Source organism: Peromyscus maniculatus, chromosome 4 (genome assembly GCF_049852395.1).
Source record: "Peromyscus maniculatus bairdii isolate BWxNUB_F1_BW_parent chromosome 4, HU_Pman_BW_mat_3.1, whole genome shotgun sequence".
In the NCBI taxonomy this organism is placed as follows: Eukaryota; Metazoa; Chordata; class Mammalia; order Rodentia; family Cricetidae; genus Peromyscus; species Peromyscus maniculatus.
In genome coordinates, this window is record NC_134855.1 from 98,752,223 (window position 1) to 98,778,146 (window position 25,924).

Consider the following 25,924-nt stretch of genomic DNA (forward strand, 5'->3'; position numbering starts at 1 on the left):
ATTTCTATTCTGACATGAAATTCACTCTTTTTATAATTGCACTGAAGTCATCCTGTCTGTATCTTCTAGGAAGTATTCTGCTGTGCGTAAGGACGGCTCTTTCCATTATGTCCACAGTACTCCGTTTGGCAACTACTCTTTCATCTCTGTGGATGCCACCCAAAGGCCAGGGCCTAAGAGACCCTATAATTTCTTTGGAATTTTAGATGAGGTATGAGTTGAAAAAGTTCACTTCCCTTGAAGCTTACCTTGAATATATTTGGACCATTTAGTTACTTACCTTAAGCAAACATGTTCTTATCTAAATATGCTCAAGAAAGATTTTACTGTTTTTACAAATATGTCTAGATGCTACTAGCTACTTCAGAATTGTTACTACTGACCCTATTGTTATTCAAAAAGTTGGGAAAGCAGCACCTCACTTTTATATTTATTTAGCAAATGTTTATTAAATATATATAAAGAATAGGCTGTATTCAGCAAGCTACAGAACATACAGCTTGGTATATTATATGATATGTTGTTAAATTCCCACAATTGCCAATACTAGTTAGTGGTCTATATTTTTTCTAATAAGAGAACAACTTAAGCATTTTGGCAAGGCTAAGTGAAAACTGTCATTTATAAAGGCACGTCTGAGAAGCTCTTGTTATGTCTTAGTACAACAAATGCCAGTTCCTTATTTGGTGAGCACATGCTCTTACATGAGATACATGTGCCTGTTTATAGGAGTAAAAGGACCTAAGATCAAGTAAGTTCCTGAGTGTTTCATCTAGTATTAGAGCATATGACCAGTTCAGAGAAAAACTATAGTACATGCGGGATTTGCCAAGTACTGAAAGAGGTTCAGAGTTATGTGAAGGTTCTAGAAGTAAAGAATACAGAATAAAGTTATATTTTGTTTCCTAATTACCAAGTGCCTTTAGTGAACTGGTGGACTTATATTAATTTTTTTCCTTAGAATAAGAGTTTTAAATATACAATGCACAGATAAAGTACATAACAATCAATTGTAGTGTTACCTAACACAGAATCCTTGGTCTTTTGTTATTATTTTAGATTTATTTATTTTGTCTTATGTGTATGAATGCATATATATCATGTGCATGCAGTGCCCATAGAAGCCAGAAGGGGGCGCCAGATCTTCTGGAATAGGAGTTACAAATGATGTGGGCCATCATGTGGGTGCTGGGAACTGAACTTAGGTCCTCTGTGAGAACAATTGCTCTTAACCACTGAGCCATCTCTCCAGCCCCTGAGTCTCCCTAGTCTTATCCTGGTTTTACCAAATTAGAAAGGGTAAGGCCCAGAAATTCATTACTGTATGTATGTTATATACGTTATAAGTGCATATTCTGTATATGCAAATTATGTTTTGAAATCAGAGTCATGAGGTGTTTTAAATATGATAAAATACACTCATTTTGAGTGTCTGAAGAATTTACAAATGTGTATGCTGTTCTAGCTTTCTCACAGTCAAGGCTTAGGACTTGTCTACCACCCTAGGAAGTTTTCTTGTAGACTCTGTCTTTACTCCCATGGTACAAGGGATTGATTTTCTACCGGCATGGCTTTGTTTATTCTAAAGTTTTAGGTAAATGTGATCCTACATTATGCATTGTTAGGTTTGTCTTCCTATCTCAGTGTGATGCTTCTGAGATGTGTGGTTGTGTCTGTCATTAGTTCTTCCCTTCTTACTGCTAAGTAGTATTCCATTGTGTGGGTGTATTATACTTTGTTGGAGTTTCTAATATTTGACTATATTGAATAGAGATGTTAAGAACATTTAGGTTTGTCTGTGGGCATATAATGTGTATGTTTTAGAATTTTGGCTTAGTCTGTTTTAGGAATTGTAATGTAGTAGTATACAAAACTAAAAAGATTAGTTGTCTTATTAAGGGGATAATTATTCTCCCCCATTCCTGATACTGGAGATTGAACCCAGGGCCTCATTCATGCTGCTAGGCAAAAGTTCTACCCCTGAGCCACATTCCTAGCCCTGGAAAGAGTAACTAACTTATTCTTCAGTTTCATGTACATCAAATGCAGGTAGTGCTTGTCCTGCATACTACAGTCATCTCACAATCAAGCGGATTATAATGTAAATGAAAACAGTTTGAAACTGACAGATTCATTTAGGTCATTACCTAGTAGAATTGGGGCCTTAGAGACAGTGTGCTTATTTTATAACCTTTAGGGGAAATGTTTAATCTGTTGGCATTGGATTTTAGCCTGAGCCCCAATTAAAGATCCTTCCATTTTTCTCCCGTTTCAGAAACAAATGGAGGAACTATTATCATTCTCCAAGAAAAGTAGTCAGAGTAACCATTCAATTTGGTTTGGACACTTTACAACGTCTACTATCCTTTCTCCATCCCCAGGGATCCGGACAGTAATGAGGTGAGGCAGATCTCTAGACCTGAACTGGTTCTTTCCGGTTGTTTCCCATTGCTGAACCCACTTCCTTTTCTGAAGAGGCTTTCTTATTAATTTGGCATGCAGTTTGTCTTTGTTCATTTATTCTGTTTATTTTTCATTGTTTAGTTCGGCCACAGCTTATTTGTGTGGGCACCTCCACACACTTGGTGGACTGATGCCCGTTTTACACACTCGTCACTTTACAGGCACTTTGGAACTTGAGGTGGGAGACTGGAAAGACAATAGAAGGTAAGGAAACTTCCCTAGAAATGGAGTTTACACACATTTTGCTAAAACAGTGACACTTTCTTATTGATATGATGGGTGATCCCAGGAAAAATTTGTGGTAATTCTGTTGTTTTGGTTTGTTATTTTGGAGGATACTTCTCACTATGTGGCCCTGGTTAACCTTTAATCCTTCTGCCTCAGCCTCCCAAATGCTAGGATTACAAGTGTATATCAGCCCTGATTCAATATTTGTTCATTTTTTGTTTTGTTTTGTTTTCTGAGACAGGGTTTCTCTGTGTAACAGCCCTGGCTGTCCTGGAACTCTTTTTGTAGCACCAGCTGGCCTCGAACTCACAGAGATCCACCTGCCTCTGCCTCCTGAGTACAGAAATTAAAGACCTGTGTCACCACCACCTGGCTTTTAAAGTAACATGTGTGTCTCAATTTCTTTACTTGTTGCTGTGATAAAATACATAAAATATGTGATAAAAATGCTCTGACAAAGCTGCTTAGGGAGGAAGTTGATTCTGGCTCAAGGTGACAGACTGTCCATCATGCTAAGGAAATCAAGGCAGGAGTCTGAAGCAGCCGATCACATCATATCCACAGTCAGGAAGAGAGCGCAGAATGCTCAGCTCCCTTCACTTAAGTCATCCTTGATCCCAGCCAGAAAATGGCGCCCACAATAGGGTAGGGGTGGGAGTTCTTCCCACTTCACTTAACAAAATCAAAATACTGCCCCACAAAGCCCAGAAACCCATCTCAGGTGACTCTAGGTTCTGTCAAGTTGTCAGTTAATATGTATCTGGCAGTCTTTTTCATTATGTAAAACTTTGTTATAACAGTGATTTTTAAAAATTACTTTATTTATTAGTAATTTTATTAATTACTTTATAAATTTATTTATTATAACTACTTTATAAAGTAATTAATAAAATTACTTTATTCATTTTATTTTTTGTGAGTGTTTTGTCTGCGTGCATATATGTACACCATGTGCATGCATGGTGCCTGCAGAGGTGAGAAGGAGAACAGATCTCTTGGAACTGGAGTGAGGGATGGTTGTGAATCACCATGTAGGTGTTGGGAACTGAACCCAGGTCCTCTGCAAGAGCAGCAAGTGTGCTTAACCACTGAGCCATCTCTCCAGTCCCTGTAGCACTGATGTTTACCATCACTATGCCACGTAAATTTTAAGACCTGTCCATTAGAATGTAGGGTTGTTTCTTTCTTTTATTTCTTTTGAGGCACACTCTCAATATATAGCCCCTAACTAGCCTGATACTGGCTATTTAGACGAGGCCAATCTAGCAACTGTAGTAGTCCATTTCCTGTGCCTCCTGAGTGCTGAACCACAGGCATACATCACCATATTTGGCTTTTTTTTTTTTTTTTTTTTAAAGCGTGGTTCACTCTGTAGCTTAGACTAGCCTCAAATTCACCATCTTCTTGACTCATCCTTTCGAGGGCTGGGTTTACAGATAGGAGCCACCACAACTGGGTTACTACGTAATTTTAAACTCCAGTGTTCATAAGAATTGTGAAAGAGTTTAACAGTGTCCAAATCTCACCATTAAAACCATGGCATTGGTGTGGACTGGTCTATGGACCAAACTCTCAGGTGCACTGGGACTGGACATTTTTTTCCCTTGAATCTTGTTGCTGACATTCTAGTTATTGTTGTAATAATAATTTAAATTCTTCATATAAATGAGAGTTCATATTTAATGTAGCATTGTTGATGGAGTGAAGAATGCTGTATCTTATGATATACACCTCAGGTTCAAAATAGTCTTAAAAGTACTGTTTAAAATAAAGTGAACTAATATCAAAGGCATTTATTTTGAAATCAAAGGGTGCAGGCATTGTTGTGGGACACCATGAGATTCATTACCTCAGTCAGAGCCCAGCCGAGCTGGCAGGAGTGAGGGACAAAGCTATGGGAAAGAGAGGAGGAGCCCCGGGAACCACCTCACCCTATATCAAATTATCGTATAAAAAGTGCTAGTTTTCTGGGGCTTTTTTTTTTTTTTTCACATTTGTTCTGTGTTTACTTTCAAACCCCTCCCCCTCTTTTTGAGACAGGGTCTCATGTAGCCCAGGCTAGCCTTGTAGCTCACTATGTAGCCAAGGATGACCACAAACTTCTGATCCTCCTGCCTCTACCTCCTGAGTGTCAGGATGACAGGTGTGTGCGTCACACCTGACCCCTGGTTTGAGAACCCAGAGCTTCCTGTATATTAATTAGGCAAGCACCCCACCAACTGAGCTACATCCTTAGTCTCCCTTCAAGCTTAGAATAAGAAGTAGCTAAATTCCCTGACTCTCCTATGGCTTCCAGGTACCGGATCTTTGCCTTCGATCATGACCTCTTTAGCTTTGCGGATGTAACCTTTGACAAGTGGCCCGTGGTTCTTATCACCAATCCTAAATCACTCCTCTATAGTTGTGCTAAACATGAACCACTTGAAAGACTCGTCCATTCAACACACATCAGGTACGTTTCAGTGGTTCAGAATTTACTTTGTTTAGTCCCTTATAATCTGTATTTATTTATTCATATTTATTAATTATTTGCAGGGCTGGGGATCAGATTAGGGTCTTATATGTTATAGTCCACACCAGAAAGTTGCGGACCACTACAATTAAGGACAAAGGAGAGCCCTTTCAGCCTGAAGATCTCCAGGAGAGTTTATAAAGTCAAAGACAGAATTATACCCTGACAGAGGCCAGCAGCGGGGGGGGGGGGGGGGGGGGGGGGGGGGGGGGGGGGGGGGAAACGGTTCAAAACTTTCAGTTCAGTTCATTGAAACAATGGCTCGGCTGCCTGGGATGAGTCTGCTGGGCTGCCTGGGATGAGTCTGCTCAGCAGGGAGGGTGTGCTTGGTGGGGGCTGGGGAGCAGTGGGGAAGCACAGGAGGGAGTTGGCTGAAAATGGGACCAAGCCAAGCGAGATGACTTCCCGGTGGCAGCATTTCATGGTTCCTGTGAGCCAGCTGCTCGGCCACAAAGCTGTGCCTCAGCCCCGCATGTCCTACTTTTAGAAATTTGTATTATACATCAGGAACCCCCCACACACACACATTTTGCTGAATAACCTGCCAAAAAAGCAGGTTGTATAATCCTGATGAAATTCAAAATATAGTTTATGTATAGACTTAGTGACGTTTGTTAAAAGAATTCTTTTTTTTTTCTTTTTCTTCTTCTTTTTTTTTTTGTTGTTGTTGTTGTTGTTTTTGTTTTCCAAGACAGGGTTTCTCTGTGTAGCCTTGGCTGTCCTGGAACTCACTCTGTAGACCTCGCTGGCCTCGAACTCACAGAGACCTGCCTGCCTCTGCCTCCAGAGTGCTGGGATTAAAGGCATGCGCCACCACTGCCTGGTGGTTAATAGAATTCTAATGAAACATTATTTTTGGAAAACATCTTTCAAATGTAAGATCACTTTAAAAATATATTCTTTTAAATTTTATTTTGAAAAGTAATCTAAGCCAGGCATGGTGAAAGCATCTGAGAGGCTGAGGCAGATACAAGCAATCCAAAATCACAGCTGTAGGAGAGCTCAGGGATGGGATGAGAAGTGTGCTTGCCCATTTCTAAAGGGCTATTGTGAGCACTTCTGAGTGGTCCTTTACAAGTAGTCTCCAAACAGACAGGTTTGAATATTGTTCTCATCATAAGCCATAGACTAAGCAAATTCTTGTCTTTGTGCACAGAGAACATACCACAATTTAACTACTTTGCTGTTTTATTTATGAAATGTTAGGATTGTTCTTATTTGAAGATGAACATCTGGTAAAAGTATGTTATGTTCTTCCCTTGCTTGGATGATAATGTTGTAGAAGTGGGTGAAATTTTTTAGGAATGTAAAATTTTACTTATTTTTTATTTGGGGGAGGAGCATGCAACTGTCATAGCATGCCTGTGGAGGTCAGAGGACAACTTTTAGGAGTTGGTTCTCTCCTTCCATCATGTGGATACTGAGGCTTGAACTCACGTCATCAGGCTTGGTAGGAAGCCTCTTTATCCACTGAGCCCTCTCTTATGAATGCGGATGAAGACTGTCTGGTTACGTTTTTATTTTTGGAGCTAAACAAATTACTCCCTCTCCCTCAACCAGGGTCTCTTTATGTAGCCCTGGCTATCCTGGAACTCACTATATAAACTAGGCTTGGCCTCTGCCTCAAAAGGATTGCTAGGATGACACCACATCTGGCCCATCGGTCATATTCTTAATGAATCTGGATATCAGTGCTAGGTGTGATCTAAAAGGCCTGACGACTTAGCTCTGGTTATGGCCTTACTTTTTCTGGGCAGTGCATCAGGAACCAAATGAATGACTTATAGGCTTGACATTGGATTAACAGGGTGTAGTATCTTCTTGGTATTCTCTTCCTAAGAGTAAAACCAGGAATTCAGGAATTCCTTCAGAAAGAAATTTTTTAATTAATTACTTTATTTATTTATTTTTCTATTACCAGCTTGATACAGTATAAATTCTTATCCTAATAGTGAAATGTTTCAGAAAGAATTTTTAATCTACTCTAGGTAGATTTGTGGAAAGAAACTGATCTTGCTTTCTGAAAAAAAATAAAAGAATAGTTTCTGGGGCTTGGGGTGTAATTCTGTGGTAGAAGCTTGCCTAGCATGTCCTTAACATAACAAAAGAAAGAAAGAAAGAAAGAAAGAAAGAAAGAAAGAAAGAAAGAAAGAAAGAAAGAAAGAAAGAAAGAAAGAAAGAAAGAAAGAAAGGAAGAAAGGAAGAAAGGAAGAAAGGAAAGAAAAAAGAAAAAGAAAGAAAGAGGAACAGTTTCTAATTTCTTAGCAGTTCATTGCCGAATTGTACAAGGTCTTTGCAGTGGTGCAGTGTGGCTCTGCCTGCACCCAGAAGCCCTCAGGTTACAGTACAGTTGTTCTCTGTGAAAACAATGTCCTGTACCTAAAATCATGCATTTTCTGTATGCTCTCATTTTAGAGTACTGGCCTTTTCCTTATCCCCCATCACTTCCGTCACTGTTAAGATTGATGGAGTTAATGTAGGCCAGGCTGTTCATCTGTCTGGTCCTATCTTCATACTGAAGTGGAACCCTAAAAACTACAGTAATGGGACACACACCATAGAAGTATCTGTCCAGGTAAATCAGTCATTTTTGGTTTGTTGTGTTATTAATTGGGCTCTTGCTACAGTGAACTCTGATTTGGATTTTATTGCTAGTCAGTTGGTGATGAACAAACTTGATAAACAGTAAACAAAGTTTGAATACAGGATATTTGTCGGCAGCAGTAAGTTGGCTGCCTTAATTTTAAATGCCCTTTTTTGTCCTGCCCCAGTTAAGTTGTTTGTGTGAAAAGTGTGCATTTGTGTTTTGGTGGGTGCTGGGGATCAGTTCCCCTGTGGTTTTTCCTGTTCGGGAAAACAGTGTCCAGCTTGCCTCCGGATACAGAGTAACCATTCCTTGACCCCTGCTGTTGGAGGGGTATATAGGCCCATGTTGGTACAAATAAAGAGAGCTGCTTCCCTGACGAACTGAAACTGGGTGTCTAGAGTGCTGTTTAACCTCGGCATCCCTCACCAGATTTCGTGCTCCAGCTGTGCCGGTCGCAGCAGATATTTAGCTTGTTCTCTTGGGAGGTACATTTTATTTATCTATTTTATGTGTCTAGGCAGGGAGACCTAAGCACCATGATGCAAGTATGGAGGTTAGAAGACAGTTTGTGGGAGTTGGTTCTCATTCAGACATACCATGTGGGTCACGAGACTCTAACTCAGGTCTAGGCTTGGTGGCACCCACCTTCACCCACTAAGCCATCTCACTGGCCCCAAAAGTTTTCTGTTCCTTGTGACCTGCCTCCTCCCATCTTTATCCCCAGGCAATCACTGATCTGTTTTCAGTCTTACATTTATAACTTTAAAAAAGTTAATCTGGTAAGGCCTGGTTAGGTGGCACATACATGTAATTCTAACCAATCAGGAGACTGAGGGAAGAGCACCATGAGCCAGGTAATATAAGACACTATCTCAAAATAATTCAATATTATATATAATATCTACCCGATATTAAATAGGTAACTTGGTTCTTTCACTCATTAATGGTAAAATTTTGTCCTTTTAAATACATCACACTAGGTAGGTATGGTTGTGTGTGTGTGTGTGTGTGTGTGTGTGTGTGTGTGTGCATATGGTTGATTCAAATCAGAATCCAAACAAGAGGCTCACACAATTGCAATGAGATGAATAGTTTCTTCCTTAGTTATTTTTTTCTTTTTTTGTTTTTGCTTTTTTGAGACAAGGTTTCTCCATGTAGCCCTGGCTGTCCTGGATCTCTTTCTGTAGACGAGACTGGCCTCAAACTCAGAGATCCACCTGCCTGGCAGTTTCTTCCCTTTCTTTTAGGGTGCAGATCCTCTCCTCACCCCTGCTTTATTGTCCTCCTTCTTCTCACCTTATCTTGTAAAAAAAGATTTCCCATTTTCATGGATGTGATCTGTATGTGTGTGTATGCATGTTTGTGTATGTCCTTGCAGGAACACATGCATATGGGTGTGCAAGCATGTGAAGGTCCTTGGTTGATGCTGGGAATTATCCTTATTTGTTCTTCCATCTTATTCATTGAGGTAGGGTAGGTTACAGCTCTGGAGGGAGAGGTCTCCTGACTTGTCAGGAGGTCAGGCTGTATCTAGAGCTGCAACAGGACAGCTCTGGAGACTGGAGCCGCAATAAGACAGCTCAGCTCTGGAGGGAGAGGTATCCTGACTTGTCGGGAAGTCAGGTGATACCTGAATCTGGTCTCCCCACAGGAGCAATGTAGCAATCCTGGTCCTCTCCTAGAGAGAGCCCTTACAGCTAAGCTTTGCTCCGCCCTCCCTCCCCCAAGGGGGCTTCCCAGCAGACCTCCGCTTCTTCTCTCCCGCCCAAGATGTTGGCTTCTTTGGCTTCACTCTGCTGAAGAGGAAACCCCTACAGAAATGTAGCAGTCTCCTCTGGCTCTGGCTGAAAAGTTACTACTTTTTTCTGCTCCATCCCCCTAAGGAAATGTCTCAGGCAAGGTTCTTCTGCTCTGCAGTGGGTGAAAGATCTTCACCCAACTCTTTTGAGAAAGAGATTTATTTGGGAAGGAGGAGTCCAGGAGAGTGGCTGCCTCTGCCAGGGTGGGAAAGCACAGTCCACAACTCAACAGGCAGAGGGGCTCATATAGGGCTTCTTAGGAGGGGAGTTTTCTCCAGGGAGAAGATTTCCTGCTCAGGCATTGGTTAGTTTTCTTGGTCAGGAGTAGCGTTGGCTCTGATTTCAGGGCCAAACTGTGTTTCTTTAGCCTCTTGGCTCTAATTTCAGGCCAGGGCATATTTCTTTCACTGGCTCTAATTCTAGGGACAAAGTGTGTTTCTTTGGTTCTGGGTTCAGGGCTCAAGTGTTTCTTTCACTGGCTCGGGTCTTAGGACCAGGGTGGGTTTCTTTGACTAGCTCTGGTTTCAGGACCAGGGTGAGTTTCTTTGGCTGGCCCCTTTTCCCTACACAGAGTCTCTCAATCAAAGCCAGAGTTTGCAGATACATGTCTCCCTAGTCAGCTTGAGGATTCCACTTCTGACTTCTGAGGTTGGAATTACAGGCAGGCAGACCACTATGCCCACTCAATTTATGTGAGTGTTTGGTATCAGTTCAAATACCTTGTGCACAGGACTTCAGTCACTGAAGTCCACTTCCTCAACCACTACTTTGTTTTTTGAGGCAGGGTCTCTCACTGATGTGACTAAATTGGCCAGCCAGTGAATTCTGGGGCTCAACCTCTCTTCTCTCCCCTCCCCAAGGACTGCGGTTACAGATGTATTTGTTTGCTTGACTGAACTACTTATTTATGTTTGTATGTGTTTATGTCAGTGTAAGTGTGTGCCAGCATGTGCACCTGTACATGCACATGCACAGAGACTTGAAAAAGGTGTGTCATTTCCCTCAGAGCTGGAGTTAAAAGGCAGTTGCAGGATACGACCCTTGTCATGTGAGTGGTAGTACCCAAACCCTAGTCTTCATGATTATGTCATCTCTACAGCCCATTTCCGGCTTTTTGCATGGATTCTGGGGATTGATTTTGGGGATTGCTTTAGCAGCAGCATTTTACCAACTGAGTCATCTCTGTTGCCCTTCCCTTATTCTCCTCTTCCTCCTCTTTCTTTTCTCCTCCTTTTTTAAAACAGGATCTCACTATATCATTCTGGCTGGAGCTCACTCTGTAGACCAGGCTGACCTCGAACTCAGAGATCCGCCTGCCTCTGCCTCCCGAGTGCTGGGATTACAGGTGTGTGCCACCCTCTAGCTCTCTATTTCATTTTCTCTTCTCCTTGCTGTCTGAGCCCCGCCACTGCTTCTCCTGGGTGCAGCTCCTCAGCTCCACCTCCTTCAGATTCAGCCTTCAGCTTTAGTGTGGGAAGACAAGGCGGGTCCTCAAGCCTAGGAAGCCTTTGTTGTTGAGAAACAGTAAATAGGTGTATAATCAGAACCTACACGTATTTCTGCCTGTAAGTTGCATCTCGGCTCCTTCCTACCTAGGATTCTGCTGGAAGAAGTAAGAGTGTTCACCACATATTTTCTGCACAAGAGAACTCTCATCTCACATTTGATCCTTTGGCGTCATTTATTCTCCTTACTGATCACTACATTGTGGTAAGTCAATTCAGTGCAATGTTACTTGTGTGTGTTTGCTTTTGTTTTTACTGGATTTGGTAAATCCACAGTTCTAAATAATGTAGTTATGTGTCAAGAAAACCAAACCTTATAAAACAAAGCTTACTGTTTATAAGAATAAAATGTTTTGTGCATATATGGTAGGGATGCATATACCATGGCATTTGTGTGGAGGTCAAAGGGTAACTCCCTGGAGTTGGTTCTCTCCTTCCACCATATGGATCCATCCTAAGGATTGAATTCAGCATTGATGAAGCTTGTTGGCAGATGACGCTACTGCTGAGCCATCTCACCAACCCAACCATTTCTTTTCTTTAATCTTATGAAGGTTTACTTATTTTTTTTTATGTGTATGAGGGTTTTGCCTGCATGTATATATGTGTACCATGTGCATGCCTGGTTCCCTTGGAGGTCAGAAGAGGGCATCAGATCCCCTGGAACTGGCTAGGACTCAAACCTGGGTCCTCTGGAAGAACAGCCAGTGCCCTTAACTGCTGAGCCATCTCTCCAGCCCCAAGAACTTCTTTTGACTATTTTCTTACATTTGTTTGTGTGTATATGTACATTTTTATTCTTTATTGATTTTTGAGGCAAAGTCTTACTGTGTTTTTTAGGGTAGCTTTGGACATTTGAAGTCAAGCAATCTTCCTGCCTCAGCTTCCTGAGTACATAGATTATACAAGTACACACCACTGTGCCTGACTATATTTCTTAATATGACATTAGCTGTGTTATATTAAGATCTATATGGATACATTAATATATGCTTTAATTAAATACTTAACTCAATATGTTAAGGTTTATTTAGGATATCATTAAATTAATATATATTTTATTTAACCAACTCCTTATTTTAAATTATTTCTAATTTTTTTCTCTATTATACAAATAATTTATTTCAGCCAAGCTTTTCTGTTATTTTTTTTTTTTTTTTCCGAGACAGGGTTTCTCTGTGTAGCTTTGCGCCTTTCCTGGAGCTCACTTGGTAGCCCAGGCTGGCCTCGAACTCACAGAGATCCGCCTGGCTCTGCCTCCCGAGTGCTGGGATTAAAGGCGTGCGCCACCATCGCCCGGCTGCTTTTCTGTTATTTCTAATGTAAGTTTCCTATGATAAATTCCTACAACTGAAGGCACACTATTTTTAATATAATGACATATTTTATCTATTTTATTCTTCCCCCATCTTTCTCATTAAACTCTAGGCTCTGTGGTATAAAGAGATCTTTGGTATGTCTACCACATGGCAGATCTTCAACAAATGTTTCTTAAATGAGTCAGTGATTAAGGATTCTTTTTGTTTTTGTCTGGTTGGTTTTTGTTTTGTTTAATTTTAACATACATGATTAAATGGTCTGGAGAGAGACTGGAGCAATTTATACTCTAGTTCCATGAGCTCTTTCTTATCATGAACATTAACACAAAATACAAAAAAAAATGAGATATAGTAAAATGTTGAGGACAATTGAAACCTTCCTTAATTTTACTCCCCCCAAATAGCTTTAGGGTGTGCACTTACATACATAATATTTAAATAATTGTTATTTCTTTTTTTTTTTTTTTTTTTTTTTTTTTTTTTTTTTTTTTTTGGGTTTTTCGAGACAGGGTTTCTCTGTGTAGCTTTGCGCCTTTTCTGGATCTCGCTCTGTAGACCAGGCTGGCCTCGAACTCACAAAGATCCCCCTGCCTCTGCCTCCCAAGTGCTGGGATTAATAGCGTGCGCCACCATTGCCCGGCTCAATTTACTTTTATTACATGCATAATTATGCTTTTTGAAGAAATGAATAATGAGTATTTGCATTTTATCATTACAGTTTTTTGGATGATGATTTTTTTTCATTAATTTAAATTTTTGTTTTGTTTTGTTTGAGACAGGGTTTCTCTGTGTAGCCCTGGAACTTGCTTTGTACATCAGGCTAGCCTGAATTCAGAGATCTGTTTCTCTCTGCCTCCCTAAGAACTGGGATCAAAGGTGTGTGTTATCACCACCACCACTGCCCCAGCTAATTTTAAAATTTATTTGGGCGATTCTTTCTTTTTTTTTTTTTTAAAGATTTATTTATTTAATATGTATACAGAAGAGGGCGCCAGATCTCATTACAGATGGTTGTGAGCCACCATGTGGTTGCTGGGAATTGAACTCAGGACCTCTGGAAGAGCAGTCAGTGCTCTTAACCTCTGAGCCATCTTGTAGCAGGAACCTTAAAAGTTCTTATTAATAAAATCAAACCCGAGGCCAGTTATTGGGGTCAATGCTGGTAGATCAGAGAGACAGAACAAGCCACAGCTAACCTCACCTGGCCAACTTCTCAGCTGGTCCTGTTTCCTCAGACTGGAAGCTTCTGTGTCCTCATCCAGAATGAGCCTGAAGCTTAACCAGCCACATGCTTAACCAGCCAAATGCTGCTAGTTTCTGGTCCTCACGCCTTATATATCTTTCTGCTTTCTACCACCACTCTCTGGGATTAAAGGCTGGCTTTCTGGGATTAAAGGCGTGTGTCACCATGCTTGGCTGTTTCCAATGTGACCTTGAACTCACAGAGATCCAGAGGGATTTCTATCTCTGGAATGCTAGGATTAAAGGTGTGTGCTATCACTGCCTAACTAGTGGCTTTTCTGTTCTCTGACCCCAGATAAGTTTATTAAGGTACACAATATTTTGGGGAACACAATACCACCACACCATCTCTCCAGCCCTATTTGGGAGATTTTTAAACTCATAAGAATAGATATTTATCTTAGCCAAAGGATTAACCAGAATGATCTTTGGGAGATTTTTAGTAGCCACTCAGATGAGTATATGAACCACTGGGAATATTACTAACTGCAGGTGCTGATTCTGTGGGTCTGAGATCTTGCATTCCACATAGGCAAAAGATGGTTCCAGTGATGGTCTGGAATGGGGCCACACTTAGAGAAACAAATGCCTAGGTTACATGTCTTTTCTTAGGAGTTGTTCTAAGTCAATGACTTTTTTTTTGAAATCAGAAAGTGCATTCTCTGCTTATTTAACCTGTGGTATACAATTTATCCTTGTCCTGTATCCAACTCTAAATGAAACAGATTATCCTTCTAATACTGGTTCAACTAAATTAAAAAAAAAGCAATACTAAGAAGTTCATGATATTATCAGTGAATCAGATGTTTGATTCTCTTTGACCACACTTTTTTGTTACAGAGTATTTTGTTGTTGATGATGTTAAAAACAAAACCTCTGTCCCATCTTCGCATACTTCAAATACCAAATGTTTGGGGCTTTCTAGGCTAAATGATTCTCTAGTTCTCTGTGGATATTGATTGGGGTGTTCTAAAATTTAACTCAGTCCTCATACTGACTGCCAAGAAATAGCGTCAGTATGACAGGCTAAGGCTCCACCCTCCTCGCTCCCTCCCTTCTCACAGCAGTCAGGTCCAGAATGACGCCCATGCTTCACATGGACTAGCTCTAAATTGGAGGTTCCTAAGACTTCCTTTCTTGGGTTTAATAACTTTCTAGAATGGCTCACAGAACTCAGGAAGACAGTTTCCTTATTAAATTACTGATTTATTATTTAAGGATACAACTCAATATCAGCCAGACAGACAAGAGGCAAGGGACAAGCTTGAATGTGAATGCCCATGTCCTCTGAGGCACATGCCACTGTCCTGGCACTCCTGCTATTCGCTAGAGTGGTCTCTGAACCCCTTCAGCTAGGGTTTTTATGCAGTTTTCACTCTGTGGGCATGCTTGGTTAAATTATTGGCCATTAGTGATGAATTCAACACCCTCTTCCCTGGAGAACAGGGCGGGATGGTGTGAGCATGCAGTGCCAACCCTCAGCACATAGCCAGTCTATCAAGTAATCAGACCCCTATTCCTAATGGCGTTCTAAAGCTTGTTATTAACCACAGGTGACATTCCTTCCGCTCCTCACCCTAGAGTTGTTTCAGGAACCAGGGGCTACGACCAACCATTTTAACAGGAGTGCTCTACTATTTCCTGTTATCATTTATACAATTACAAGGGTCTTAGGAGTCATTGGCAAGAACAGAGGAAGAGATTTAAAATACGTATTTCTTATTATGCCACTTACATTTTTGTTAATGAAGCCAGTTTAAAAGCCTTGCCTGGAGTCGTGCCAGCATGTTTGTTCACATTAATGTCTCTTTCTCTGCAGGCTCGGGTCCTGTTTGTGTTGATTGTGCTGACCCAGCTCACCATTCTGATTACATTTAGATATCTAGCATACCCAGAGTTTAAAGGTCAGTAGTCATGATTCCTTTTGTTCTCAGAAGATTGCAAAGTATCCCATAATACCCTCACCATTAGCAAGTCTACAGGGCAGTGTAAACTGTTTTGTTGCACTCTGTGAGGTGAATTCCTCAGATGGCCATTCTTTTTCTATAATGTTTTTATCTTGAAATAAAATTCTTTTCCCACACATTCCCCACACCCACTGTATGGTAATAAAATGTGGTTTACTCAAAATAGGGGAAATTCACAATATAACTCAAAACGGCCAACTTTTAATATAAGTAGCTGTTTATTTATAAATAGCTATTTGGTGTAATTTTGTGTTTGAAATACCTTTGAATAGAAAAAAATAGTTCAAATAATTAAAAATAAGGCACTAATACAAACTTGGAAGAATTTGGCTGGGCATAGCGCACATGCTTTTAATCCCAGAACTCAGGAGACAGAGGCATGTGAGTCTCTGTAAAATCAAGGCTATCTGGTCTACATAGGGAATTCCAGGCCAGCTGGGGCCACACAGTGACATTCTGTCTCAAAAATCTAGGGGGGTAAAATCTAAGTGGTGCGTGTGTAATCTTGAATTACACGCACAGCTCAGGCTGTAGAATACCCGTGAAGGTGACTCGGCCTGTACAGTGAGAGGTGTCTTTCCCTGTAAAAGGTCCATGATTTTGCTTGCCAAGCTACTGAGCTGTCTCTGTAATATAGTGATGAATAATGAGAATTAATTGATCATTATTAATACAATTAGAAGAAGGTGAATTTTCAGCCGGGCGGTGGTGGCGCACGCCTTTAATCCCAGCACTTGGGAGGCAGAGGCAGGCGGATCTTTGTGAGTTCGAGGCCAGCCTGGGCTACCAAGTGAGTTCCAGGAAAGGCGCAAAGCTACACAGAGAAACCCTGTCTCGAAAAACCAAAAAAAAAAAAAAAAAGAAGAAGGTGAATTTTCAAATGGGGGCAGTGAACAGGAAAGTTCCACATCCTAACCAGATTTTTTTCCTCCTCTCCTTAACCATTTCCTCACTGTTGAGAGCCTATGACTGAAGGAGGTAGTCTGGTGTGACAATTGTTTCATCTCAGACTTCTCAAGGATGGTTACCTGTGTCTGTCCTTTTTCACCGCCCACCCTAAATGATGTGTATGCAAACCCCTATCTTGATGCCTTGAACATAGCAGATGCTTTGTAATAAATGGTAAAGTCTCTTTCTTGCATGTCACCCCCGTTAAGGGAGTCATAGAGATGCAACGTGCCATCAGGCTGCATGGCATGTGCGTAAAGTCCCCAATGGAAGCAAGAGGATCTAGAGTTAGAAGCCAGTGTGAGCACGTAGTGGAACTCTGTCTCAAGGACAGGAAGAAGATTTTGTGTGTCACCTTGACAGCTGCTGAAAACGCTGCTTATTTCTTCCTGGAGACTATCCTGTCAGTAGAGCTGGGCAACAGCTCTGGAGAGTGTGCTTTTAGTGACTCTGAAGCTTCCCACGAGTGTGTTTAAACAGAAGAGTGATTTGCATTTCCACTCTCGCTTTTCCTTGTGAAACACCCATTTATAAACATGTTCACCTAACAGCCCTACCATTGGTTATTGGTTTACAGAGCTGACACATGAAGCTGCAGCTAGCTAACCTTTCTCCCCAGTTTTCAACTCTTCCCACCATTTACTGCAGTCTTACTGGGTCCTATCACCTGCCTCTGCTAGGTTGGGGGTAGTGAGTGGGTGGAGAGCAGCGGTCCTTTTGTCCTCCTTGCATTCCTGCTGGCTTAATCTGTCCCAAGCAGGTTGTGATGTGGCTCATGCCTGTAATCCTGCCACTTAAGAGGCTAAGGCAGGAAGATTGCCATGAGCACAAGGATAGCCTGGGTTACAAAGTGAATTTCAGACCAGCCTGAGATACAGAGTAAGGATCTCAAAATATATATATATTTTAAAATATATATTCTATCCATATTATGTATATGAGGACATTAAATATATGACATTATATATATAAGGACATTAAAAAGTATAGATTCCTAGGCCAGTTTGAGCTAACTGGATTGGAATGTATGGATATCTATTGTTAAATGTTTAGGTGATTCTGAAAAGCAACCAGGCTTAGAGAGTACTATTTTATAGTCCAAATCCAAAAGAGAAGCAAGAGCTCGCCTTTGTGCTGGTATTGATAGAGCTTTTCTAAGTCTTTGAGGGTTAAGGTTGCATTACTAATCTTAAAATAATATTAAAATTGCATGTCAGCATGTTCTTCCTGGCTTATTGCCTTAATAGCTACAACACATAACTTCACCTTCTCAGTTCTCTGGCTTAAAAGGAATATGTCCCTTTTAAGATACAAAGAATCTATGAGTAGAGCAGAATACCATTAGGAATCATTTCATTAACTTTTTTTCCTACCAGTTGTGTTTGGTTCTATCCTAGGTCTCAGGGATGGATATCCAGCCTCTGGCCTCTGGTTCCCGGCCCTCCAGGGAGGGGAGGTGGTTGTGGGGGGACTGGAGGAGTAGAGGGATGGGAAACTGTGGTCAAGATGTAATATATGAATAATATATGATACATGAATAAAAAAGATACAAAGAATCTAATTTCAAAGTATTTGAACAGAATTATGACCACATTTTAAAGTAAAGCTACATATTAGTTTATCAAGGCTGAAATAACAGCATATCATAGTTGGCCCAAACCACAACAAAATCATTTTCTCAAAATTCTGTAGCTAAAAGCCTGAGATCAAGCCACTCCCCCCCCCCACACACACACACACACCGTGCCTTACAGACGGCTACCTTCTTCCCTCTGTGTCTTTCCATGAGTCTGTGCTGTCTATCCATTGATAGGTAGAGCTGTATGGTCAGGGCTGCTGTGAAGTAAGAACGTACCATGTATGGGGAAGGGTTACTTGGACAGGTACTCATGTAAGATAAAAATGGGAAATATTTGTATATTTGATAGAGCTTTTAGAATTTGTGCACTTGAATACTGAATCCTATGAAAAGGAGTTATGACTTGATTGATCATCTTTGGAACAGGGCACAATCTTTCAAGTCTATCTGAGGATAAAATAATGTAGTATAGACCTCCGTCGAGTGTGTCTGTCATTTAAATTCATAATTTAATACTAATTAATATAGTATATGTAATTATGTATTCCTGTGTACGTTTCTGTCTATAAAATGTCTTGTTCTGCTGTCAGTGATACTGTGAATATTGGCTCCTTAGGATTCTGGGTTTTAGAGTAGTGTCTGTGCTATCATGTAACAAAAAATTGGCTGAGGATGGAGGCAGTGCCAAGGAAATCTGATAGAAAATGTTTAGAGAAATTAATTTAGCATATATTTACCAGGTTTTTAAATTTTTCTTCTGTTTAGGACCTCTGGGATTTGCAAATATGACCACATTTTCCCTTCATATCTTGAGCAAAATAAACATCTTCTACTATTCTGTGTTGTTGCTGACCTTGTACACAGTGTTTGGTAAGTAAAGGATGAACTATGAGCTTGTAGAGAAGTCTGCTAAAGAATATATTGAAAATTTGACAACAAAATAATTTATACTCCAGGTATAGCAAATGGCATATGAGTCCTTCATAAATCCTGTCCTGATTTTAGAAAATAAAGTTATTTCTTAATATGTTTAAATTCATGTAGTCAACATCAAGTTAAAGAAAGGGTGTCAAAAACACTAAAGAATCAGGATTTATATAAAAACATAGAAAGCAAAAAACTGTAAATGCTACTCTTTACAGAGGCCTTCTCTGGCCATCTTAAAAGTTTTCTGATGTTTATTAGGATTTATATTAGCTTCTCTTTACTGTCTGCTTCCTTATCAGAATATCCATGGGCATCTTGTGAGTCCTGTTTACTTACATGCCTGGCACCAAGGATGATGAGTATGTCCTTCTGGGAATATTAGCAATGTGTGGTTGTTTTCTGTTTGAGATGGGGGTCTCACTATATGGCCTTGGGTGACCTGGATCTCACTATTTGGACCAGGCTGGCTTTGAACTCAGAGATCTGCCTGACTGTCTGCCTCCTCAGTGCTGGGATTAAAGGCATGTATTACCATACCCAGAGAGAAGAGATTTTAAGGACAGTGAGGAAGGGTATGAGTCAGGCTGATCTCTTCAAGTTCCAGGCCAGTCTGGCCTTCATAGTAAATTCGAGACCAGCCAGATTAACACAGTGAGAGTGTGTCTCAACAAAAAGTCACAATAAAATTCATCTAAACAATAGAGATACTGAAATGAGGGAAGGGTTCAGTCATGATCGAGGTGTCTGTTCTAGTGGTTATTAAGTCTAATGCTTTATTTAGCTGCTTATAGAAGCAGAAAGTCAAATATGGTAGCAAACATCTGTAATGTCAGCATCTGGGAGGCAGAGGCAGGTGGCTGTCTGTGAGTTTGAGGCCAGCCTGGCCTATATATTGCCTATGACTTTTAAAGACAGAAAATTATAGTATTTGTATTTTGAGAAGGGCTATCTACCTGTTTCTTCCCACTCTTGACAGAAACCCACATATAAGAAGGAACAGTGACTAATAGTAGAGCTGAGAGACTTGTCAGAATGGCATTCTGGATGAAAAACTAAAGAGCAAGCTAACAGGAGTGTTAATTCTGACCATGTGCAGCTGATGGACAACAATGATTGCCTGATAAGAAAAATCCATTAATCGCAATAAGAAAGAGGAGTATATGAATGTAGTTTTCAAAATTTCCATTAAAAATAGTTGAAGATGGACTGGAGAGAAGGCTCAGCAGTTAGGAGTTTGCACCGCCCTTGCTGAGGACCTGAGCTTGGATCCCGGCACCCGTGTTGGGCTGTTCACAAGTACTCATAACTCCAGCTCCATAAAGACCTTGAACTTCTGGCTTCCATAGGCATTCATGCGCTACCCACACTCTAGCATACACACACACACACACATAATCTTTAAAACCAGTAACAAAAGTCTTTAAAACATGATTAATGTTTTATTGCTTAATGAGCAAATCTCAGTTATTTAAGAATTATCTTCAGTATTATCTCTTTGCTTCTTGAAATTTTTTTTTTTTGAGACAGGGTTTCTCTGTGTAGCTTTGTGCCTTTCCTGGGACTCACTTGGTAGCCCAGGCTGGCCTCAAACTCACAGAGATCCTCCTGGCTCTGCCTCCCGAATGCTGGGATTAAAGGCATGCGCCACCACCACCCGGCTGCTTCTTGAAAATTTTTATGTGAGGCTGGAAAGCTGGCTCAGCAGTTAAAACTGGATACACTCCCAGAGGACCAGGGTTCAGCACAGCACCCACATGGTGCGTGGCTCACAACTAGCTGTAATTCAATTCCAGGTGATCTGTTGCCATCTACTGGCCTCTGAAGGCATAGCATGCATGTGGTGTAAAGAATACATGCAGACAAAATGCCATTGATCAATGGTAGCCCTGCCCACCCCAACAAGGAGTGTCTCTGGTGATCCAGTCAGTTCTCATTTCCAGGCTTTGGAGGAAGAGCTTATGATAAGCCCACACACAGCTTCCTTCTGACCTTCAGTTCACTTTGTCACCCTTGGAAAGCCTGTTTTTTTTTTCTTTAACTAAAAATAACGTCGAAAAAAAATACTAATATACATAAAAGTAAATAAAATCTCAAAGAAATTTAAAAAGAAGAAAATATTAACGCATTATACTAAAGTTATTACAACAGAATGTTAAAAATCTTAATGGGCATCATAGTGTTTTCAGAATTTACAAGCCACATACTTATTTCAAGTTTATCATAGACTGAAGTGATTTCATAATCCAGAAAAATGTGGAGAAAATAGTTTTTATTTTCTGGCTTTACATTTCATTTTTATTTCTTTATGTCTTAGTTGGGGTTTCTATTGCTGTGAAGAGACACCATGACCACAGCAACTCTTACAAAGGAAAACATTTAATGGGGTGGCTTACATTTCAGAGGTTTAGTCCATTAGCATCATGGTGGGACATGGCGGCGTGCAGGCAGACCTGGTACTGGAGCTGAAGGTCCTACATCTTAATTAGCAGGGAACGGGAAGTGGTCTGTCTCACTGGGTATGACTTGAGGATATATGAGACCTCAAAGCCCACCCCCACAGTGACACACTTCTTCCAACAAGGCCATACCTACTCTAACAAGGCCACACCTCTTAATAGTGCCATTCCATTCCCTTGGGGGCACATTTTCTTTTCTATATGTGTTTGTATGGTGGGCGCATGTGCCACAGTGTGTGTGTTTGGCAGTCAGGTTCTCTCCTTCCACTATGCGGGTTGCAGGAACTGAACTCAGGCGGTCAAGGCTTAGTGACAGGTGCCCTAACCTACTGAGCGACCACACCGGTCAAGACTCATAGGTTTTTTCTTTGTTTGTTTTGTTTTTTGAGACAGGATTTCTCTGTGTAACTCTGGCTGCCCTGGAACTCACTCTGTAGACCAAGCTGTCCTCAAACTCACAGAAGTCTCACTCTGCCTCCTGAGTGCTGGGGCTAAAGGCATACCCCACCATACCTGGCAGGATTCATAGTTTTTAAATCTTCTGCTTTTCTGTCCATTACTTTCTCAGGACCGTGGTTTGTTGGTGAAATAATTGATGGCAAATTGGGTTGCTGCTTTTCGTTTGGGATATTTGTTGATGGACATTTCCTGCAAGGTGGTCTAACATTTGTAAGTGGAATTATGCAGGTAAGAAGTCACCAGAACATGCTGGCCTTGTTGAACTAATTGTGTGGCAGGGATCTCCAACCACTATTGTGCATCACCATCCTCCCTCCCTGAGTTAACCTGCAGGGCGGTGTCTAACAGCCGAGGTTTGTTCACTTCCTGTCTGCTCCCTCTCCTCTTTTGTAACACCGACATCTGCTTTTAGCCAAAAGGCCAAGAAGTAACTGTAGGCATCTACAATACATTCTGGCCATCCAGGGTTCTTGTTACTTGTTTCATTGTGCTTTCTTTTGGGGTGGGATGGGGGTGAGACAAGGTCTTTCTGTAGACTAGGCTGACCTCGAACTCACAGAGATCCACCTGCCTCTGCCTCCAAGTGCTGGGATTAAAGGCGTGTTCCACCATGCCCAGTTTTCATCACACTTTTTTATTGATAAATATGAAATAAGAGTTTTATGGCAGAATAAATTTACATTTACAAGTTTTAAAAACTGACTATGGTGAGGAAAAATGTTTCCGAAGGATGAAAAGAAAAACTAGATACATAAGGAAAGTGAATGTCATTTAAGGAAAACTTCACTGTACAAAAAACAGTGCTGGAGAGATGGCTCAGCCACTAAAGGCTAGGCTCACAAAAAGCAGTGCTGGGCTTCCAAGTGTCTTAGCAGAGAACACGCTGCAAAGACGGCACTCTGCCTCCACGTGGAACACTATGGGACATCCTCTCCAGTGTCCTTATTTGGAAAACAGCGATAGAGCAGTTTCTATTTAATTCCTTTAAACACACAGCTTTCGTTTCCATCCCTATCCTCTGGCCCTATTTCCAATTTCCACCTGGTCCAGTGGTCAGCAAGTACTACCTGAAAGAGCCTGATACTTCTCCCAGTCGAGAACTTGGCATTTGTTTCTTCTTCTCAGAATGCACTGCCCTCAGCTGACTCATTGCTGCCCTTCATGCTCCAGGGAGGTCTCCTAGTTCATGATGCAATGATTCCCTTCATTGAACTTTATAATTCAATTATAATTCAAATATATAATTATAATTATCTTCCTTGTAAATATACATCTGTCTATAATATATATGTGTGCATACATAGATATTTATCTTTAATGGGTCCTTTTAAAATTTTACTTATTTATTTATTTATTTATTTATTTATTTATTTATTTATTTATTATGTATGCAGTGAGTGGCCTGCAAGCTAGAAGAGGGCACCAGATCCCATTACAGATGGTTGTGAGCCACCATGTGGTTTCTGGGAACTGAACTCAGGACTTCTGGAAGAACAGCCAGTGCTCTTAACCTCTGAGCCATCTCCCCAGCCCCCTTTTAAAAATTTTCATTTTATATGCATGAGTATTTTGCCTGGGTGTGTGTGTGTGTCTGTGTATCATGTGACTGCAGTGCCCAGAGGCCAGAAGAGGGATTCAGATCCCCTGTTTTGAAGTTTACAGACTGTTGTTAGTATTGGGACTCAAACTTCAAGTGCTGTTAGTCATTCTCTCTCTCTCTCTCTCTCTCTCTCTCTCTCTCTCTCTCTCTCTCTCTCTCTGTGCTTTGTCTGCATGTATGCCTTTACACCAGAAGAGGGCATCAGATCCCACTATAGATGGTTGTGAGCTGGGAATGTGGTTGCTGGGAATTGAACTCAGGACCTCTGGAAGAACAGTTAGTGCTCTTAACCACTGAGCCATCTCTTCAGCTCCTAGTCACTCTTTAGCCTGCCATCCATTCCTTTCTTTTATTTTTGGTTTAACTTGTTTACCAATGTTCCTCTAATAGAGCCTAGCACAGGCCTGCTGTAATGTGTACTATATGAATATTTGTTGAGTAAGCCACACAGCAACTACACCTAACTGAGATCTAATTTATATTTCAGTATTCAGAATGCAACCTCAATACTGATACCTAAGTCCTCCTTTCACTCTGCCAACACAGAGTACATACTCTGTTGTGTGCCTGTGCAGATTACTCAGTTCATTTCCAATGTAAACATTGTTGTGTATTTACTCTTGGTATATAATCTGTGTGACAGAGTATCAGTATTACAATAGGGACTTTAACATAAATGATATCTACCTTTAAGATAAACGAGAAGACAGGCAAATACACACACAGTTAACTCTAGGCCTACTGTTCTCTTATAAACAGGTATGATCAATGCATTAAAAATCAGACATATAAGAGCTAGGACATAGCTCAGGAGTAGATTGCTTGCATAGTGTATGCAAATCCCTGAGTTCCATCCCCATCTCCCCATCCTCCAAGAAAAAGCAGGCAGAGACTTAAACTAAAGACATATTAGTAAAAGCTACTACTACTAAGACCAGACCCCTCTAGGGCTTGGTGGTGTTAATGGTTCTCTCTTTCTTCTAGCTGGTGTTTTTTAACATCCCCTTGATGGCTTATATATGTTGGAGCTTGCTGCAACGGTGCTGTGGTCACAACTTCAGGTCTCATCTCCACCAAGGAAAACACTTGAGAGTTATACCCGTTTACCTACTTATTCTTCTGCTGTACATATGGCAAGTTTATTCTTGCTACTTTCTTCACGTGACTTACGGCACACTAGCCTTTTTATTCTCCCCGTTGCGGACCTGGTTGACATTGCTGACACCTGTACTCATTCGTTGTGTGTGGACATCGAACTCCACTGAACTTGGAGCATTCATGGTGCAGTTAAAAAGTCATCTGAGCACCTGAAGACCGTGGCTTACAGCTGGCAGCCTGGCAGAAGTCCAGCCTTCACATTTGTAGCCCAGATCTCTGCCCCAGTGGCAGATGGAAAAGCCAGTATCAGCGGGTGAGCTTCAGGTAGCTGTCACTCCTTGAACATTTGGATGTTGGAAGTGTTAACTACTGACTTCTGCAGTGTGGACTGCAGAGACATCTAACAATTGATTCTTTCTTCCTCAGGAGGCAAAGAGCCCTGATCAAGGAGATTCCCAGGGTGGGGGTCTTTGTTACTTGAGTACCTCAGCACTACTGTGTTTGTTAGGGTCATCCTGTGAAAAGCATCCAGCCCACATCTGGAATTCAGCAGCTGTCCAGGGTGCCATTTTATGCCTAGGGAACCTGTGGAGACTTGGGCTGGACCTTGACTTCTCTTGAAACTTTACTTCCCAGACTGTTTCCCCACAGATTATGGGCTTTATGCTTCCTTAGTAGGGGCTATTTTCAACTAATCAAATAAATGAATGAATGATAAACATCACAAATGGCGGGCTGGAAAAATAGCTCAGTGGTTAAGAGCATGTACTTCACCTCTAGAGAACCTGAGTTCAGTTCCCAGAAACTACGTCAGGTGGCTCACAACTGCCTGTAACTCCAGCTCCAGAGCAGAGCCTCTGTGGGCACCTGCATTCATGTGTGCACAGATGTACACATAATTTAAAAATAATAAAAGATAATTATTAAAAGAAAGAAATACTGCCGGGCGTTGGTGGCGCACGCCTTTAATCCCAGCACTCGGGAGGCAGAGCCAGGCGGATCTCTGTGAGTTCAAGGCCAGCCTGGGCTACCAAGTGAGCTCCAGGAAAGGCGCAAAGCTACACAGAGAAACCCTGTCTCAAAAAACCAAAAAAAAAAAAAAAAAAAAAAAAAAAAAGAAAGAAATACTGGGGCTGGAGAAATGGCTGAGCGATTAAGAGCATTGGCTGCTCTTCCAGAGGACCCGGGTTCAATTCCCAGCACCCACATGGCAGCTAACAACTGTCTGTGGACTG

General features: G+C 41.1%; 1 protein-coding gene across 2 annotated transcripts in view; it reads left to right on the top strand.

Annotated features, from left to right (window-relative positions):
- Positions 1-25,417, top strand: part of Tmem62 (transmembrane protein 62) — a 30,767-nt gene extending 5,350 nt beyond the window's left edge. The window contains exons 5-14 of one of the 2 annotated variants that reach the window (XM_042276037.2): positions 70-211; positions 2,276-2,400; positions 2,545-2,667; positions 4,988-5,143; positions 7,619-7,778; positions 11,186-11,299; positions 15,475-15,559; positions 18,915-19,019; positions 22,101-22,219; positions 24,576-25,417. In XM_042276037.2, coding sequence (XP_042131971.2) covers positions 70-211; positions 2,276-2,400; positions 2,545-2,667; positions 4,988-5,143; positions 7,619-7,778; positions 11,186-11,299; positions 15,475-15,559; positions 18,915-19,019; positions 22,101-22,219; positions 24,576-24,902 — 1,456 coding nt within the window. In that variant the 3' untranslated portion in view covers positions 24,903-25,417. The remainder of the gene's footprint in view (positions 1-69; positions 212-2,275; positions 2,401-2,544; positions 2,668-4,987; positions 5,144-7,618; positions 7,779-11,185; positions 11,300-15,474; positions 15,560-18,914; positions 19,020-22,100; positions 22,220-24,575) is intronic. The other variant, XM_076570451.1, reaches the window with a different exon arrangement.
- Positions 25,418-25,924: the final 507 nt, after the last annotated feature.